This window comes from Salvelinus alpinus, chromosome 28 (assembly GCF_045679555.1).
Source record: "Salvelinus alpinus chromosome 28, SLU_Salpinus.1, whole genome shotgun sequence".
Classification (NCBI taxonomy): Eukaryota; Metazoa; Chordata; class Actinopteri; order Salmoniformes; family Salmonidae; genus Salvelinus; species Salvelinus alpinus.
In genome coordinates this window covers 27,152,906-27,172,915 of record NC_092113.1, presented here as the reverse complement: position 1 = coordinate 27,172,915, position 20,010 = coordinate 27,152,906, and the positions used below count along the sequence as shown (strand labels likewise).

Here is a 20,010-nt window from a genome sequence, read left to right as displayed (position 1 = left end):
AGTTTGACCATTACCAGAAGAGACAGAGGATTATCTTTGATTACAATTCAATTTTGTTTTCTCTCTCTCTATATATATATATATATATATATATATATATATATATATACACACACACACAGTTGAAGTTGGAAGTTTACATACCTTAGCCAAATACATTAACTCAGATTTTCACAATTCCTGACATTTAATCCTAGTAAAAATTAACTGTCTTAGGTCAGTTAGGGTCACCACTTTATTTTAAGAATGTGAAATGTCAGAATAATAGTAGAGCAAATTATTTATTTCAGCTTTTATTTCTCTCAGTGGGTCAGAAGTTTACATGCACTCAATTTGAATTTGGTAGCATTGCCTTTAAATTGTTTAACGTGGGTCAAACGTTTCGGGTAGCCTTCCACAAGCTTCCCACAATAAGTTGGGTGAATTTTGGCCCATTCCTCCTGACATAGCTGGTGTAACTGAGTCAGGTTTGTAGGCCCCCTTGCTCGCACACACTTTTTCAGTTCTGCCCACAAATTTTCAAAAGGATTGAGGTCAGGGCTTTGTGATGGCCACTCCAGTACCTTGACTTTGTTGTCCTTAAGCCATTTTGCCGCAACTTTGGAAGTATGCTTGGGGGTCATTGTCCATTTGGAAGACCCATTTGCGACCAAGCTTTAACTTCCTGACTGATGTCTTGATGTTGCGTTCAATATATCCACATAATTTTCCTGCCTCATGATGCCATCTATTTTGTGAAGTGCACCAGTCCCTCCTGCAGCAAAGCACCCCCACAACATGATGCTGCCACCCCCGTGCTTCACAGTTGGGATGGTGTTCTTCGGCATGCAAGCCTCCCCCTTTTTCCTCCAAACATAACGAGGGTCTTTATGGCCAAACAGTTCTATTTTTGTTTCATCAGACCAGAGGACATTTCTCCAAAAAGTACAATATTTGTCCCCATGTGCAGTTGCAAACCGTAGTCTGGCTTTTTTATGGCAGTGGCTTCTTCCTTGTTGAGCGGCCTTTCAGGTTATGTCGATATAGGAATCGTTTTACTGTGGATATAGATACTTTTGTACCTGTTTCCTCCAGCATCTTCACAAGGTCCTTTGCTGCTGTTCTGGGATTGATTTGCACTTTTTGCATCAAAGTACTTTAATCTCTAGAAGACAGAATGCGTCTCCTTCCTGAACGGTATGGCGGCTACGTCCTGCCATGGTGTTTATAATTGCGTACTATTGTTTGTATAAATGAACGTGGTACCTTCAGGCATTTGGAAATTGCTCCCAAGGATGAACCAGACTTGTGAAGGTCTACATTTTTTTTCCTGAGGTCTTGGCTGATTTCTTTTGATTTTCCCATGACGTCAAGCAAAGAGCAACTGAGTTTGAAGGTAGGCCTTGAAATACATCCACGGGTACACCTCCAATTGACTCAAATGATGAACGACATGACATAATTTTCTGGAATTTTCCAAGCTATTTAAAGGTACAGTCAACTTCTGACCCACTGGAATTGTGATACAGTGAAATAATAATAATAAGTGAAATAATCTGTCTAAACAATTGTTGGAAAAATTACTTGTGTCATGCACAAAGTAGATGTCCTAACCGACTTGTCAAAACTATAGTTTGTTAACAAGGCATTTGTGGAGTGGTTAAAAAACGGGTTTTAATGACTCCAACCTAAGTGTATGTAAACTTCCGCCTTCGCGTGTGTGTGTTTGTTTGTTGCTTAGCTAGCTCCTCATGTCTTGTGTGATCCTGTACTCTTTCAGCTGGATGAGCCCAATGCCTTTGGGAACACTGCTCTGCATGTGGCCTGCTACACAGGCCAAGAGGCTGTGGCCAATGAGCTGGTGAACCAAGGAGCTAACGTCAACCAGCCCAACAGAAGTGGCTATACCCCACTGCACCTGGCCGCTGTGTCCACCAACGGGGCCCTCTGCCTGGAGCTGCTGGTCAACAATGGGGCTGACGTCAACCAGCAGGTCTGGGCCCGTATTCATAAAGCGTCAATGAGTAGGAATACTGATCTCGGATTATGTCCCCGCCTGTCCATGTAATCTTATTCATTATGATCTAAAATGCAAAACTGATCCTATACAGTGGGGAGAACAAGTATTTGATACACTGCCGATTTTGCAGGTTTTCCTACTTACAAAGCATGTAGAGGTCTGTAATTTTTATCATAGGTACACTTCAACTGTGAGAGACGGAATCTAAAACAAAAATCCAGAAAATCACATTGTATGATTTTTAAATAATTAATTTGCATTTTATTGCATGACATAAGTATTTGATCACCTACCAACCAGTAAGAATTCCGGCTCTCACAGACCTGTTAGTTTTTCTTTAAGAAGCCCTCCTGTTCTCCACTCATTACCTGTATTAACTGCACCTGTTTGAACTCGTTACCTGTATAAAAGACACCTGTCCACACACTCAATAAAACAGATTCCAACCTCTCCACAATGGCCAAGACCAGAGAGCTGTGTAAGGACATCAGGGATAAAATTGTAGACCTGCACAAGGCTGGGATGGGCTACAGGACAATAGGCAAGCAGCTTGGTGAGAAGGAAACAACTGTTGGCGCAATTATTAGAAAATGGAAGAAGTTCAAGATGACGGTCAATCACCCTCGGTCTGGGGCTCCATGCAAGATTTCACCTCGTGGGGCATCAATAATCATGAGGAAGGTGAGGGATCAGCCCAGAACTACACGGCAGGACCTGGTCAATGACCTGAAGAGAGCTGGGACCACAGTCTCAAAGAAAACCATTAGTAACACACTACGCCGTCATGGATTAAAATCCTGCAGCGCACGCAAGGTCCCCCTGCTGAAGCCAGTGCATGTCCAGGCCCGTCTGAAGTTTGCCAATGACCATCTGGATGATCCAGAGGAGGAATGGGAGAAGGTCATGTGGTCTGATGAGACAAAAATATAGCTTTTTGGTCTAACTCCACTCGCCGTGTTTGGAGGAAGAAGAAGTATGAGTACAACCCCAAGAACACCATCCCAACCGTGAAGCATGGAGGTGGAAACATCATTCTTTGGGGATGCTTTTCTGCAAAGGGGACAGGACGACTGCACCGTATTGAGGGGAGGATGGATGGGGCCATGTATCGCGAGATCTTGGCCAACAACCTCCTTCCCTCAGTAAGAGCATTGAAGATGGGTCGTGGCTGGGTCTTCCAGCATGACAACGACACGAAGCACACAGCCATGGCAACTAAGGAGTGGCTCCGTAAGAAGCATCTCAAGGTCCTGGAGTGGCCTAGCCAGTCTCCAGACCTGAACCCAATAGAAAATCTTTGGAGGGAGCTGAAACTCCGTATTGCCCAGCGACAGCCCCGAAACCTGAAGGATCTGGAGAAGATCTGTAGGGAGGAGTGGGCCAAAATCCCTGCTGCAGTGTGTGCAAACCTAGTCAAGAACTACAGGAAACGTATGATCTCTGTAATTGCAAACAAAGGTTTCTGTACCAAATATTAAGTTCTGCTTTTCTGATGTATCAAATACTTATGTCATGCAATAAAATGCAAATTAATTACTTAAAAATCATACAATGTGATTTTCTGGATTTTTGTTTTAGATTCCGTCTCTCATAGTTGAAGTGTACCTATGATAAAAATTACAGACCTCTACATGCTTTGTAAGTAGGAAAACCTGCAAAATCGGCAGTGTATCAAATACTTGTTCTCCCCACTGTATCAGCAGCTCTACTCTGAGACTAATGCAATCAGTAGCCTTAGATGTTGTTTAATGGGTGGCAATGGGAGGATTTATCTGTTCTCTGCCAGACTAGTTTGCCATATTTCTCTTCTCCCTTCTCTAGAGTAATGCAGGGAAGAGCCCCCTGCACATGGCAGCCATTCATGGACGCTTCACACGCTCTCAGATCCTCATCCAAAACGGTAACCATGACAACCCCTCTGACTGTTAGGATGCTTTATACAAGTCCTGTCCCACTGGTTCTCTGATTCTGTTTCTTGTTTGTTGTTAGGTGGAGAGATTGACAGTGTGGATAAATATGGCAATACCCCCCTCCATGTTGCTGCTAAGTACGGCCATGAACTACTGATCAGTACTCTGATGACCAACGGTGCAGATACAGCCAGACAAGGGATTCATGGGATGTTCCCGCTGCACCTGGCTGTGCTCTATGGTTTTTCAGACTGTTGTCGCAAGCTACTCTCCTCAGGTTGGTACTTACATACATACACTACCGTTCAAAAGTTTGGGGTCACTGAGAAATGTCCTTGTTTTTGAAAGAAAAACACATTTTTTTGTCCATTTAAAATAACATCAAATTGATCAGAAATACAGTGTAGACATTGTTAATGTTGTAAATGACTATTGTAGCTGGTAACGGCTGATTTAAGAATATCTACATAGGCGTACAGAGACCAATTTTCAGCAACCATCACTCCTGTGTTCCAATGGCACGTTGTGTTAGCTAATCCAAGTTTATCATTTTAAAGGGTTAATTGATCATTTGAAAACCCTTTTGCAATTGTTAGCACAGCTGAAAAATGTTGTCTGATCAAAGAATCAATAAAACTGGCCTTTAGACTAGTTGAGTATCTGGAGCATCAGCATTTGTGGGTTCGATTGCAGGCTCAAAATGGGCAGAAACAAAGACCTTTCTTCTGAAACTCGTCAGTCTATTCTTGTTCTGAGAAATGAAGGCTATTCCATGCAAGAAACTGAAGATCTCATACAACGCTTTGTACTACTCCCTTCACAGAACAGCGCAAACTGGCTCTAACCAGAATAGAAAGAGGAGTGGGAGGCCGCTGTGAACAACTGAAAAAGAGGACAAGTACATTAGTGTCTAGTTTGACAAACAGAAACAAGTCGGCAAGTTCATTAATAGTACCGCGAAACACCAGTCTCCACATCAACAGTGAAGAGGCGACTCCGGGATTCTGGCTATTCGCATGGAATAGCCTTCATTTCTCAGAACAAGAATAGACTAACGAGTTTCAGAAGAAAGTCTTTGTTTCTGGCCATTTTGAGCCTGTAATCGAACCCACAAATGCTGATGCTCCAGATACTCAACTAGTCTAAGGAATGCCAGTTTTATTGCTTCTTTATTCAGAACAAAATTTTTCAGCTGTGCTAACAATTGCAAAAGGGTTTTCTAATGATCAATTAGCCTTTTAAAATGATAAACTTGGATTAGCTAACACAACGTGCCATTGGAACACAGGAGTGATGGTTGCTGATAATGGGCCTCTGTACCCTTATGTCGATATTCCATAAAAAAAAACTGCCGTTTCCAGCTACAATAGTCGTTTACAACATGAACAATGTCTACACTGTATTTCTGATCAATTTGATGTTATTTTAAATGGGCAAAAAATGTGTTTTTCTTTCAAAAACAAGGACATTTCTAAGTGACCCCAAACTTTTGATTGGTAGTGTACATTATATCTGTATTTGATTGATCACTCCTGGTAGCCTCTTCCTCTCCCCTCAGGTCAGCTGTACAGTATTGTTTCATCTATGAGTAAGGAGCACGTTCTATCAGCCGGGTTTGACATAAACACTCCAGACAACTTTGGAAGGACCTGTCTACACGCTGCTGCTTCTGGAGGGTAAGACACAGAATCACACTCCAAAACTGGACCTATTCTGAACTATTGGATAATATACCCAAATGAGTCTGTCATTCTCATCATGTTATTACTCACTTCTCCGCTGCTGACAGAAACGTTGAATGTCTCAACTTGCTCTTAAGCAGTGGTACTGACTTGAATCAGAGGGACCGATCGGGAAGGTGAGTTTTTGCCACTGATTATTTTCTTTGTCTGTGTTTGTACTCATGCTGGTGTGTGAGTACGAGATTGTAATGTTATATGGAATAGTCATTAATTTGAGATGGGTACTGTAAAAGCTCTTTGTGACCAGCTAATGTAAAAAGTGCTTTATGAATACATTTGATTGATGCACTGATTATTAGTTGGGCCTTCTCTTGGTCTCTCAGGACTCCGTTGCACTATGCAGCTGCTAATGGGAGGTACCAATGCACTGTGACCCTAGTGAGTGCTGGCGCTGAGGTTAATGAGCCAGACCGTACAGGCTGCACTCCCCTGCACTACTCTGCTGCCTCCCAGGCCTTCTGCAGGTAGGAACTCGCACTCCATCGACAAATACACCAAGACGCGTTCAGGAAACATAGCTGTGTTGAATTTGTGAATAAATGTGTTCATTCTGCACTTCCAGAATGGACCGACATTTCCCCGGGACTCTTCAGAGCGAGGAAGATGGAGATAAGGAGTCCTATTTGTTAGTTTACTGTCTGCAGCCATTATTTTGTATCTATTTTTTTAAATAAAAAAATTATACTGATTTAAAGATCCGCTTAAAGAACTCAAAATATGTTGTTTATTTCATGACCCCTACTTGACTGGCTTTTGTCTGTTTTTGTTACTAGTTGCTTGGAGCATCTGTTGGACAACGGTGCAGACCCATCCCTGGTCAACTCTAAAGGTTACAGTGCTGTTCATTATGCTGCTTCCCACGGCAACAAGCAGAACCTGGAACTGGTAAGTCTTTCTGTTTGTGTTCAGTAACTTGCATAGCTCCAGCCATTTAGGTCAATTGTTTTTCATCATGACTTTGCTGTATCTGTGGATAGTAATACATCATGACTCTTGTCCCTTTAGCTCCTGGAAATGTCCTTTAATGCCCTGGGAGACATTGAGAGCAGTATTCCAGTGAGTCCATTGCATTTAGCTGTAAGTGTGCTTTTCATTCCTAAAATCCTCTATGTTACTTTGTAGCTTGAGACTGAGTGTGTGTTTCGTATGGAGAAGATGCCATGTTCATATAGAGCAGCCAAAAACATGACAGCTTCCTGTCGTATCCCATCTCCTCTCCCCCTCAGGCTGATAATGGCCACTGGCAGGCGCTGAGTGTGCTGACAGAGACTGCTGCCTACGTAGATGTGCAAGATGCCTCGGGCCGCTCTGTGCTCTACTTGGCTTCCCAGAGAGGTTACGCCCGCTGTGTAGAGGTCCTGCTAGCCCAGGGGGCCTCCTGCCTCCTCAACGAGAACAGACACATGTGGACCCCTCTACACGTCGCAGGTACGGTCCCCCCCTCAGAACTAGATGTGGGTTGAAATTAGTTAAAGTTTATTTGCCATGTGTAATGAATACATGCAAGCATGTCTCCCTGTATATTGTTCGATATTAGCAAGTATGGAATAGCTTAGAAACAAAGCAGTCAGGGTTGAATGTGTGATTAAATGTTTGTTTCATATCAGCTGCCAACGGCCACACGGAATGTTTGCACATGCTGGTGGAAAGCGGGGAGGAGGCAGACCTTACCAACGTCACAGACACACAGGGACAGTGAGTGGTCTCTCTTTCTTGCTACCTGGCAGGAAACTTTGTTTTTGTAATGTAAATGTATTGTGTTATTTACTTTTAGTAACTCCATATAGATAGCAGTACAGTTTAGGCTGTTCACTGAAGATTTACAGAATCACACATCCTGTCTGCTAGAAAGCATTGTTGTTGACGTTGTAATATAAATGACTGTGTGTGTGTGGTCTTCCCTGTCTTCCTCCTCAGGACTCCTCTGATGCTGGCCGTGCTAGGTGGCCATACAGACTGTGTCCACCTGCTGTTGGAGAAGGGGGCCTGGCCTGACGCCAAGGACAAGGGGGGCAGCACTGCCTTGCACAGAGGGGTGAGCTACACGCCTATAGGCTTTTCACACTACTCAACTGAGAAAAAGGTCATCTTTTTCAGCTACACCTAGCCTGTCTGGTTGTTGTGTGGTACAGAGGAACGCTGCAACATTAGTTTGAAATAATTATTAATTAGCACTGTAAAAGTTAGAAATATATCTGTGTAACTCTTTGGAACCTGTCCCATAGGCGGTGGTGGGCCGTGAGGACTGTGTGACAGCCCTGCTGGATCACGAGGCATCTGCCCTGTGTCGGGACGGCCAGGGTCGTACCCCCCTGCACTACGCTGCCTCCCACCGCTACACTGACATCCTGGCCAGTCTGCTGCGTGCCGCCATGCGCTCCGATCCTCTGGACTCCCTATTGGACCACGAAGAGTACACGCCGTCACACTGGGCCGCCTACCAAGGTCTGCGTGGTTATTGGTTACATCCCAAAACACCCTCTTTCAAGAAGGGTGTATATTACATGTATAAATGAAATGTGGGGGGGGGACAGTTTGTTTTGTAGTGTCTTTGTAATTCAAATGAACACATTTCTTCCTCCTCTTATCAGGGCATGAAGGCTGTTTGGAGGTTTTACTTGAACACAAAACATGTAGTAGCCAGGAGGGAAACCGCTTTACCCCATTGCACTGTGCTCTGTGAGTATTCTCTAATCAATGTTTTAAACATGAGCATACATTATTAGGACAATGTGTTTGGGAAAGGATCAGTAATAATGGGTTCTATAAACAGGTTGGTTGTTTAGCAACAAAACTGACGGTTGCTCAACTACAGGGTTGGCTTAGACTGTTGACAACGTGAACTATATTTAGTCTCCAAATGTTTATTGAAAACATAAATACATTTGCACAATGAGCACTTGTCTCATTCATCGTTACAATTGTTAGCTAGCTAGCTAATTTTAGCCATATTAGCATAAACATCAGTCAAAACACCTCAAAACAAGACATGGTATCAATAATGATGAAACGAGCCACCAATGATTCCCCACATGGCAGCTTCTTGTCATTGTTGCTAGCTATCTGACCTTTCAGAATCATAACAGCATGCCTTCCGGCCACATCGACGCGCGCATCTTTTTTGTGAAGTTATCAGCCAACCTGTCTGTGGTGATCTTTTGATGTGTGATGCTGCAGAATGAATGGCCGTAGTGGAGCTGCAGAGATGCTGTTGGAATCTGCTGGTCTACAGATGGTTAACACCAGGGATACTAAAGGAAGGTAAGTCAGTTGAGGGCAAGGTGTCATTACCTTACTAGATGTTTACTTGGGTATCTCCTGTTTCATTGGTATGTCTTCTGAGCTGTACCTCTGCACTCAGTGTGGACTCCAGATTTTATCTCCTGTTTCATTGTCATGCGAGACTGAGCTCACCAAGGTCGGGCTGCCTCTCTTTGCCTGTAGGACCCCGCTTCATGCCGCAGCGTGTGCCGAGGACGTGTCGGGGCTTCAGCTGGTCCTACGCCACGGAGCTGAGATCAACGCCGTGGACCACACCGGACGCTCTGCTCTCATGGTTGCTGCTGACAACGGACAGAGTGGCACCGTGGGTAAGTCTACGGAACACGTTTTCGTTGATGTTTTGCAAAAGGATAGAGTTTAGCAGATTCTCTTTCATCAGTCTCTGAAGAAGAATGAACTACCACTTGATTGGAGTGAATTCATTATGTGTTGGGTAGATCTGTAAAGAGGAATCCTGTGTCATTTATGTCTTGATTCTCCCCTGGTGTTCCCAGCCATCCTCCTGCAACGGGCCAAGGCTGACCTGACACTGCTGGACGACAGTGGAAACACTGCCCTGCATCTGGCCTGCAGCAAGGTAAGCAGCCCTCACAATATCATCAGAGCTCAGAAAGAAATGGAGCATAATAACATAGCATTCAAGCTTTCAGCACCTCTCTGATGAACGGAGATTAATGAAGTGCATGTATTGATAATGGTTGATGTAAGCATGTTTCTGTATTTGTCTTGCAGGCTCATGAGATGTGTGCCCTGCTGATTCTGGGGGAGATCCATAACGCTACCCTCGTCAATGCAACCAACGCTGCACTGCAAATGCCCCTGCATCTAGCAGCACGCAACGGTATGGCCACCGTGGTCCAGGCACTGCTGAGTCGAGGAGCCACAGTGCTGGCAGTGGATGAGGAGGGTAAGGAGAGACACTATTCCACCTTTCTCAAAACGTCGTCTTCATTTTAACATCTTAGTCCTACACCATGTAGCCTAATGCTATGGGCTTTCTAATTGATTTCTGATTGTTAATTACTTAGGCCTTTTTCTCCTCCTCGAGCATAGGCCATACACTAGAAAGCTGTTGTCTATCTGGTCTGATGGTGTTTTTGTTGTTGACCAGGCCACACTCCAGCCCTGGCCTGCGCCCCCAACAAGGACGTGGCTGACTGCCTGGCTCTGATCCTCTCTACCATGAAACCTTTCCCACCTCTGGACCCTTCCTCATGCTCCTGCTCCTCTTCCTCCTGCCCCTGCACCTCCATCTCTGTCTCCTCCATCTCTGTCTCCTCCATCTCCCCTGGTCTCAACCTACTGAAGCACTGCGGAATCACCGCAGCCTGCACACCCCTGCCCAACGGAGGCCTTCACCATCACCACGGCTAAGTCAAAGACCACCATGGCGCCGCCATCGGCCTGGACGGGTGCCTTTCTGAGTAAGGTCATCCTACACCTACAATCCGACACCACAACTACCACCACCACAGGGTGACTCCCTTGAGTACACCCACCTACACGCCTGTGCGAATGTGTGCGCGTATGTGTGGTCTTCACCTGAAGGGCAGTCAAACCTATATGCAAATAGAGCCCACAGCATCTATCTCAGCTCTGTAGTAGTTAGTGCTTAACACAGAGAGACTGATCTCTCTTTCTGTAATGTCACTGGAATACTGCTGTTTGTCCCTAAAATGGTTGCTAATAACCAACCACAAAAATAATCTAAATAATCAATCCCTTTAAAAAAATGTCCCGCAAATAGGTACTTGTCAGCACAGAAAAATGACTGACAGCTTAAAGTACTGTTTATTCTCCTTTTTGTGTTTGTTTGTAGTCTCTTGTTTAGTCACTTCTCATTATCATTCAGTATTTAATATATCAGAAACTAGGACTAGTAGTGGTGGCCTTGAATAGGAATGCACAGCCTTCCCCAAAGGAGAATATTCAAACGGGTTAAAGTAGGGTAGAGGACTTGATGAAGGAACCATACAGAAGAAAGTCCTGCCCAAGAGTGCAATGCTAAAATATAACTATTCTGACTTTTTTTTAAATGATTATAATATGTACCTTGTGTAGTAGCCTATATTTAAACTTTTAGCCTAAAATAGTTTGTCATTTTCATAGAGGAGAATTTCATAGAGCTGCTAAAGTTTGAAAAATGTATATGTAAGCATGTCTCCTTGCAAAGGAGTACAGTGCTCAGGTTGGGATTTTAGCATCAATTTATTCTCAATGCTGAAGTATTGTCTACAACACAGTTTTGTGTTTACTAAGCTAGAATGTGGTTCAAAGCATATCAGTTATGACCAAAGGTGATCATCACTACTATGGCAAAACAAAAATATTTATTTGAGATGTACTGTATAGAGAAAGACGATAGATCGATCTTGAGATACCTCGATAAATAATTTTGCAGCTGCTGAACGATTAGACAGGGAGAGTAGTAGCAATGAGGCCTTGGTTATTTAGTTTGCCTTTGGGAGCGGGCTCGCCCCATTGCACCTCAGTGAAGCCTCTTGTATTGTGAGCACTTTCTCTTGTATTCTGAGATTCTGCTCAGTCAATCTTAAACCATTTCAATTGATTTCTCAAAAAAAATCTTATAATTCTCAAAAGACTTTGGTACATTGAATGGGATTATTTCCCCAAATTTGGCCTTGGTCAATCTGAAATTGAATTTATACTGAACAAAAATATAAATGCAACAATTTCAAAGATAGCTGAGTTCATATAAGGAAATCAATTCATTAGGCCCTGATCTGTGGATTTCATGACTGGGAATACAGATATGCATCTGTTTGTCACACAACTTTTTTCAAAAACGTAGGGGCGTGGATCAGAAAACCAGTCAGTATCTGGTGTGACCACCATTTCCCTCATGCAGTGCGACATCTCCTTCACATAGAATTGGACAGGGTGTTCATTGTTGCCTGTGGAATGTTGTCCCACTCCACTTCAGTGGCTGGATATTGGCGGGAACTGGAACACGCTGTCGTACACGTCGATCCAGAGCATCCCAAACATGTTCAATGGGAGACATGTCTGGTGAGTATGCAGGTCATGGAAGAACTGGGACATTTGCAGCTTCCAGGAATTGTGTACAGATTCTTAAGATATGGCACCCCAATGGGCCTCAGGATCTCGTCACAGTGTCTCTGTGTATTCAAATTGCCATCGATAAAATGCAATCGTGTTCGTTGTCCGTAGCTTATGCCTGCCATACCATAACCCCACCGCCGCCATGGGGCACTCTGTTCACAACGTTGACATCAACGTGTGGTCTCAGACGATACCACAGGTAAAGAACCCAAATGTGGAGGTGCTGGGCTGAGATGGTTACACGTGGTCCGTAGTTGTGAGGCCGGTTGGACATATTGCCAAATTCTCTAAAACGATGTTGGTGGCTTATGGTAGAGAAGTTAACATTAAATTCTCTGGCAACAGCTCTGGCTGGACATTCCTGCAGTCAGCATGCCAATTGCACAGTCCCTGAAAAAACATCTGTGGCATTGTTGTGTGACACAACTGCACATTTTCATGGCCTTTTATTGTCCCCAGCACAAGGTGCACATGTGTAATGATCATGCTGTTTAATCAGCTTCTTGATATGCCACACCGGTCAGTTGGATGCATTATGTTGGCAAATGATAAATGCTCACAAACAGGGATGTAAACGAATTTGTGCCCAAAATTTGAGGAATACTTTTTTGTGCGATTGGAACATTTTGGGGATCTCATTTTTCTGCTCATGAAACATGGGACCAACACTTTACATGTTGCGTTAATATTTTTGTTCAGTGTTCTTCAGAAATTAAGAGATGGAGCAATACCACTGTTCCTCTCAACGCTTGTATCTTGACTAGTACAATGGTCAGTCCTGGTATGAGATTGAAATGCTCTTTTGTTTTTGTATAATATAAGCAATATTTACTTTCTGGCATTTGAACGTTATTGAAAAGACAATCATAGCCTCAAGGGCTTTTGTTTCCTTGGTAATCTTGTTTGATGTTCACTTTATTTGAGTTCTGACACTAGGCCTAGCTACATGGACATGATCTGTTCTAGACTAAAGGCTGTAGTCGCTGTGTCAAGGCATTTTTCTGTGCCAAGAAAACATTTCAATTGATTGCCACCATGGTATCTCATTTAGAACCATATGACATCTTGGTAGTATGAATGCAGGATGGCAAAATAAGACGAACCCTAGGATCTCACCCACTTAGTCAGACCTGTAAATCTGGTAAGAAGAGGATTCCTTGGTTGGGCTTGATTGTTCATGTCTCCGGACAGAAGTCATGACTTACTAGAGATGATTGAAAGCCCGGTAGGTAGGCAGGGTTACTGTAGGAATGAACTGAAAAAACTAATGTTACACTCATATGGGCAGTAGTAGTACTTGTGTTTTAGTAAAGCCAAAAAGTGTAATTCCTTTTTGCTTTTTGTTACGCGTGTATCTTGTCTGGTGGTACTACATTGTAGATTGTATCAGACCACTGGAGCTCAACTTAATTTAAATATTTTTTACACTACCATTTCGATTGCATCATCAGTGGACAGCTACATTTCAGTTTCCGGACTAATTTACATTTATTTAATGCTTCACCATAACATCTCTTGATGATGGCTAAATGACATGCCTTAGTTCTTTCTGGATGATAAAGATGAGGACCTAATATAATGGACTAACAAGTCATGTGGTGCCCAACAGTCGGTGTTCTCTGTGTTGTCTGGGGTAGAGGAGGAACAAAGGGAGTGTATAGTCTTTGGTGTCATGTGTAAACGGTTAATAGTCTCAGGCTGTGTGGAGCCAATCACATGGATTGAGAACATGCAAGTCATATTGACATTTTATGTGGTATGCATACAGTTCTATAGTTATTCATTCAACCCTGATCCAAGGCACTTATTGAGGTAGTTATGCACTTTAACACGTTCAGTGTCTTTGTGTGCATTGTCACTCTGAATACGTGCATACGTATGTATATTTACATGCATATGTGTTGTAGCTACATGAAGTCTGCTTTGTGGGAGAGAAGAGGTGCAAAACAGGCCATGGCAAAGATTGCAAGGTATGTATACTGTTGCTTCATTGACAGAGATTTAACTTAAAAACTCTCAGGGTCTAAAATGGTCAGTCCACACAACATGGTCCAAAATCCAGCTATCACAATGTGGTTTGATCGATGCCAGTCCAGGGTATGTTACTAGTCCATCTGGTTAGTCCAGTGATTTAGTTAGGCTTGCTTTCACCATGCTTGCATCCTCCTCCCATGACTCCACATTGATCAACATCTGTATGTTGTATAACAGACACTGATTACATCAATAATCCAACAGCAAGTGTGTCTGGCTAGCAGATCAGAAATGGTTTTCTTCTTGCAATGCCCTTGTCCAGCAGATGGCACCAGTTCTCCAGCATATATCCCATCTGGACCTCTATCCATGTGTGTTCCATTGCTAGACAGAGAACTCATTATAAAGGAGCTTGAGATCATACTTCTGACTTTAAAGAAACAATTAAGTGGGACATTTATTTGTAGCAATAAAGAGCGTGTGAACGATGTGTGCAGCACAAATATTGCACTGCCTTCTGCTGTATTTAAGCTAATCCAACAAAGCATTTTAGTAATTTATCAGATGCTCTTATCCAGAGCGACTTACAATTGACATGCGATTTGCATGACTTATTGTGCAAATCTTAGGTCACAGTTAAGGCCTTATTTGGCAAAGTACATTGTATAAAAAATCTAATTCTGAGAACATGGAATGTACACACTGACTCCAAATATATGAGCCATGACTTCACTGGCAAATGTGAATATGGGGTCAAATTGGAACAATTATTTTCTCCTGACCTTTTGAACTGCTGCTCTGGCATTCATGAAATTATACAAGTAGCAGCATGAAATAGTTGTCATGTAAGTTTAGTCTTCCTGTTATGGGTCTTGTCTCTTGAATGTGATCGAGCTATACCTATAGGTCCCTATGTGTTTGTCATGCATTGACAATGTAAACAGCAGGTTGGAGGGTTTGAACATTCATCTCTGTTAATATCATTGAGATAGCCTTACAATATATTTTGAACAGGAAATTAGACTACGCTGTAGTTGCTTTAATTTTTTTGCATTAATTGATAGCCTGTTTTTTAAAAAGGAAAATACACCCAGCTACATCCATTTAGTGCCATAGAAACCTTTATTTGCCTTCAAGCATAAGTCATATTTGGTCAGTAACTAATTTCTTTGTTGGGACTCATTTACCCAGATAGCCATGGTTAGAAAGTAAAATAAAAATAGTATTAAGCTCTGATTTGAAGCATTGCTGTCAAAGATACAGGTCCTTATGTCAGTGGTGACTAATGGTTTGCATCACTACTTAGTACTGATCGTAGGGTGGAAACTAGGAAGAGGAAAGCAATCAGAACAGACATGGTAGTCTGGGAAAAAATAATGGATGCAAGATTTGTTTAACTATTTATAATTGGACAGACTTTGTAAAGACAAATATAATGTAATAAGTCGGCAATGATCAAAATGTATGTTTATTTCTTTGTAAGAGCTGGTTTTGTAATTATAATAGGAACAGTTTTTAATGTTGGCAGATGTGTGGTTAACAGGGAATAGATTTACCTCGATGGATGCCCCTATTCTTACTTGAAGTATCTTTCATAGAAGGCAAATGTAAAATTTTCATTCACAGCCAAGCCTTACCTTTAAAGCAAAGGAACCAGTATCTTGCAGTACCTAAGTTATAACACGTGACCCCTCTGGAGTTACATTTCTCAGTGGAACTGATCAAATCTCTGCTGATTTTGCTATTATGGTGTGCATCCCAAATGGTACCGTATTCTCTACATGGTGTACAACTTTTGACCAAAGCCCTATGGTCCTTGGTCAAAAGCAGTGCACTATTTAGAGAATAGGGTGCCATTTTGGATGCACACACCCAATGTTGATGGCAAACAACTCAAGGTTTCCCTGAGATTGTTTTGGGATTTTGCCATATTTGCTACATTGAGTGAAAAACCGGTCTAGTTCAGTTTGACTGTAATCTCCAAAACCAAATAACGCTATTAATTTAAGTACCTCAGTACCAGTTGGAGAGAAGAGAAAGGACAAAAATAGAAGTCTACCTTGTTATAAATGCAAACAGTTGTCAATTTGATTCTAAAGATTTAAGTTCTGGTACGCGAAGGGCAGAAATGTGTAATTCAATGAAGATCATGAGGAAAAGTTGTGTGAAAATACAATCTATATTTTGGGGGGGGGGGGTACTATGCAGTAATTATTTACCCCCTCAAGTTGGTGAATGTGGGTTAGTGAATATGGGAGGATTTTTCTAGCTTTCCCCCTGCTTGTGGTCTCATTTTTTTCCTTCATCCTTGCTTGGTATTTTGTTCTCCATCAGTTGGACCTGTGTGATAACCAGCACAGAGGTGGCATGGTGCCTTTTCATGTGTTTCTAAATGAATGTTGTAGCTACGGCATGGTCTTCCATTTATACCTTCCGGAAGCCTTATGAATTCCATGTAAAATAAGAGCACATCTCTCTGAAAAGAACATTCTTAACCTTTGTGATGTTTGCTAAAATAAGCAACTCTTGTTTATGTTCTTGGCCTATTCCATGTGCATGCTATGGATCTCTGCGCGTGAGTCCCATCATATGGTGAATCCGAGTGTACTATCATACCTAATGTTGAACACCAATATTGGAGTATTTTTTTTAAAGCACAAATCCAAACATGGAACCATATTCTTTGACGATACCTCCAAGCAAAGATGTGTCTCGCAATGCTGTGGCGGTTAGAGCCAAGAAGAGTTAGAACGAGGGGGTCACAAAGAGAAGGAAAGCAATGGATTGGATAGTCATTACCAGTAACTGTAGTCTGAGCATATCAATTTAGATGTATTTATACTTAGATGTGCTAACTGTACAGAATAGTTCAGGTTGAAGTCATATTAGGGTACATAAAAGTAATAAGGATAATGTTTTGGTCGTAACCGTGTGGTGTTTTTGCATTATTAAAAGTAGTGGTTCCTCAGTAGCGGTGTGCAGTGTTAAGCATGTGATCATTCTGTTGAAGTGGTCTAATATAACATGCGTCATATTCTAGTAGCATTAGGGTGTGATGAATCATCCTCGCTTTTTAAGCTGACCTCCCTTTTGAAGTGGATGAAAAAGACGAGTGCAATAAACTTCTTATTTATCATTTGCTTCCTCATGTAAAAAAACTTTCTGTAGCTGGTTAATGCAGTGGGATTGTAACCTCTCCTTGCTGCTTCGCATCAAGAGAAGTGGCACTAGGATGTGAAGAACAGCATTCTTGGAACTGTGATTGATATCAAAGTATCAAAGCTGCTTTCTCATAAGGGGGACCAGACCATGCACAAGATCATTTGACTGATACATTAACTGTGTGTATTGTGTTAGAGGCATTTTTGGATGGAATATTTTGATTGCATGTCTAGGTGTGTATGTATGCATCTTCCTCCGTATCTAAAGGAATTATGAAATGCCTTGTTTTCAGAAGAAACATTAAGGGAGACCTCCCATTCATTCCCCCTCACTAAACTTAAGGTGTGCATCGAAGTTAAGCTTTCTGAAGCTGTTCTGATCTTCACTGTTCATGTATGTTTTATTAGTATCAATAATGGAGGCGTGTTGAAATGGTGACCCATGGATTACATTAAGAAAACTGTAAGAATTATTACACATTACAAGCAACTACTTAAAAGAAACACTTTTATAGTGTTGCACATGTATGTTTTTGTTACTTTGGGCAAGTAACCAAGCCTGTCTAAATCAGACATATCGATGACAATGGAAATGAAAGGTGTAGCATGAGAACAGCTCAGTGCTTAGGGCATAATGTGTATACCTACTGTACACCCTTTTGACATGTTGGAGTACATGTCAAAATGGCCATTGTTGGAAGCCCTGTGATATTAGTTGTAGAATAACATTCCCCTTAACCAGCAGGGGAAGGAAATGTTCAAAAACATTGTTTGCCATTATTGGCAGTAATTTGCTGTAAAAGCACAGACGTACTCTTAGAATAAGCACAGGATCAATGCCAATTATTAGCCTCCTATTGGGAATTGCCTCCATTGTGGGTGACCACGCATCAAGTCTGGGCCAGATATTATCATTGGACTCCGTAAGGGACCACAATGGTGATTCACATCGCAGTCATTTTGATACCATCTGTTGGAGGTACACTGGTAATGTGCTCCCTGAGCAATATGGATGCATTCATTGGCATATCCTGTGACTTGTAGGTCCCTTTGCGGATTTCTTAGTTTATTCTGCAGCACGTGAACTGATGAAGACCGACTATGGGTTAGTTGCCCGTTTCACTCCGTGGCTTATGTATTGTAAATACTATGGACCCCATACCAGGAAAGGAGGAGTCTAAATCAGGGCACATGAATAGTTACAATGAAATGGTTTTTCAATGTACCTTTTAAAAATAATTTGGTTTGTCAGCTAAACATTCCAAAAGTTTTCCAAGCTTTGCTTTTGGGTAACAGAACAGTCTAAACTGCTTTGCTGTTGGGTAACAGAACAGTCTAAACTGCTTTGCTGTTGGGTAACAGAACAGTCTAAACTGCTTTGCTGTTGAATAGTAGTAACTTTGACATCTGGCATAGGGCCTAGTCTACATGCGGTGTGTCAGAGAAAGGAAAGATTCCCTATTTAACTCTTACCTCATTTACAAACCTGCAAATACTATTCTGTGAGTAGAAAATGCCATCACCAGCATGTGCTCTAGACCTGTGATGACAATGGCAACAGGACCAATGACGTAGCGCGATTTCAACATTAGTGAGTTAAAACATGAATAGTCAACGCCTCTCACTTTCTTCAAATTCTATAAGGCTGATGCATATAATGGTATTATCCATGTAAATAAACTTGTTTGCATTTGTCTTTTTCAATAGTAGCATTTTTCCTACCTCCCATAAATTGCAGCTTGAGTTAATCTGCACCTGTTTTGACAAACAAATATATACACATTAGCCTATGGGAACTTTACCATGAATAATAATTCAACTTTAAGTGTGCTTGATTGTATGTATAATTGTGTGTGTTCATGAGATTTATGATCCGCATTTCTACAACAAAATACCACTGGGATGTGATGCCAGACTGATGCTGATTGATGTCTTTTTAAAACCTCATTTCTGCTTTCATGTTATGCTCTAGTCTCTTAAAGTTTACAGCTTCCTGGAATGTGAATTTTGGTTGGGTTAGTTATTGCATATGTACGTACAGCTGGTTTTGGTACTATCATATTTTTAACAGTGGAGACCGGTTATATGCATTATTATATTCTGTACGAGGTTGAATTTTGTTCCCCTCAAGCCGTATGCCTTCAGAAACACTAATCCACGCAACTTGCTAGGTGTTTGCCTTCCCACTGTCATTGTGCATCAGCTTTAAAGCTAGAATCCTTAATTGAAACAAAAGCGGATACCCCACCTCTGTTTTGGTAAAAAGCTGACGGCTGGGCCTGGAGAAATGTAACCACTCAAATTCATGGACAGAGCTATGGATGCAAGGACTGACCACCCATGATATAAAACATAGTTAACCATGTTGAGGCTATACAGTGTAAGAAAATGGCCATATAACATTAATTTAAGTACAAAAATGAATGTAGGAACTAAAGATTCTAGCTTTAATTCCATGGCAATAGAGGACAGGGTGTGAGGTCTGGTTTCTGTCAGACACTCACCCTGCCCCTCATTCCCACACAAGGAGAGGAACACCCCCTCACTCCCCATCCACTGTCCCTCCAAAACCTCAAGCCATTTCTTTATTTGACAACAATGCAATTGATCCCAAAAGCACTTTGCCTTGTTTTTCCATTGTGTGAACTATGTAATTTGTTTCAAAATGTTACGGATATGTGTAAGATCATTCATTCACAATTTCGGACTAATCTGCGCATCAATCTTTGACGTTAAAATGATTTAAACATTGAATCTAAATCTATTTTGTACAATGTTTGCTGCAGCCAATTGGTCTTGTCATTCATTATTGTGGCTTAGGGTTGGTTGTGTTTTAAATAAAGTGCTATTGATAAATA

General features: G+C 41.9%; 1 protein-coding gene across 3 annotated transcripts in view; it reads left to right on the top strand.

The window, feature by feature from the left end:
* LOC139557577 (serine/threonine-protein phosphatase 6 regulatory ankyrin repeat subunit C-like) overlaps positions 1–20,010 on the top strand; it is a 24,083-nt gene extending 4,073 nt beyond the window's left edge. Inside the window, exons 8-26 of one of the 3 annotated variants that reach the window (XM_071372568.1) lie at positions 1,760–1,972; positions 3,821–3,899; positions 3,989–4,186; positions 5,468–5,585; positions 5,699–5,767; positions 5,951–6,115; positions 6,214–6,276; positions 6,425–6,536; positions 6,657–6,728; positions 6,878–7,079; positions 7,259–7,346; positions 7,569–7,686; positions 7,877–8,096; positions 8,243–8,330; positions 8,829–8,912; positions 9,096–9,241; positions 9,428–9,510; positions 9,666–9,840; positions 10,045–20,010. In XM_071372568.1, coding sequence (XP_071228669.1) covers positions 1,760–1,972; positions 3,821–3,899; positions 3,989–4,186; positions 5,468–5,585; positions 5,699–5,767; positions 5,951–6,115; positions 6,214–6,276; positions 6,425–6,536; positions 6,657–6,728; positions 6,878–7,079; positions 7,259–7,346; positions 7,569–7,686; positions 7,877–8,096; positions 8,243–8,330; positions 8,829–8,912; positions 9,096–9,241; positions 9,428–9,510; positions 9,666–9,840; positions 10,045–10,307 — 2,556 coding nt within the window. In that variant the 3' untranslated portion in view covers positions 10,308–20,010. Of the gene's footprint in view, positions 1–1,759; positions 1,973–3,820; positions 3,900–3,988; positions 4,187–4,732; positions 5,586–5,698; positions 5,768–5,950; positions 6,116–6,213; positions 6,277–6,424; positions 6,537–6,656; positions 6,729–6,877; positions 7,080–7,258; positions 7,347–7,568; positions 7,687–7,876; positions 8,097–8,242; positions 8,331–8,828; positions 8,913–9,095; positions 9,242–9,427; positions 9,511–9,665; positions 9,841–10,044 lie in introns of those variants that run through there. The other 2 variants (XM_071372569.1, XM_071372570.1) reach the window with 2 other exon arrangements.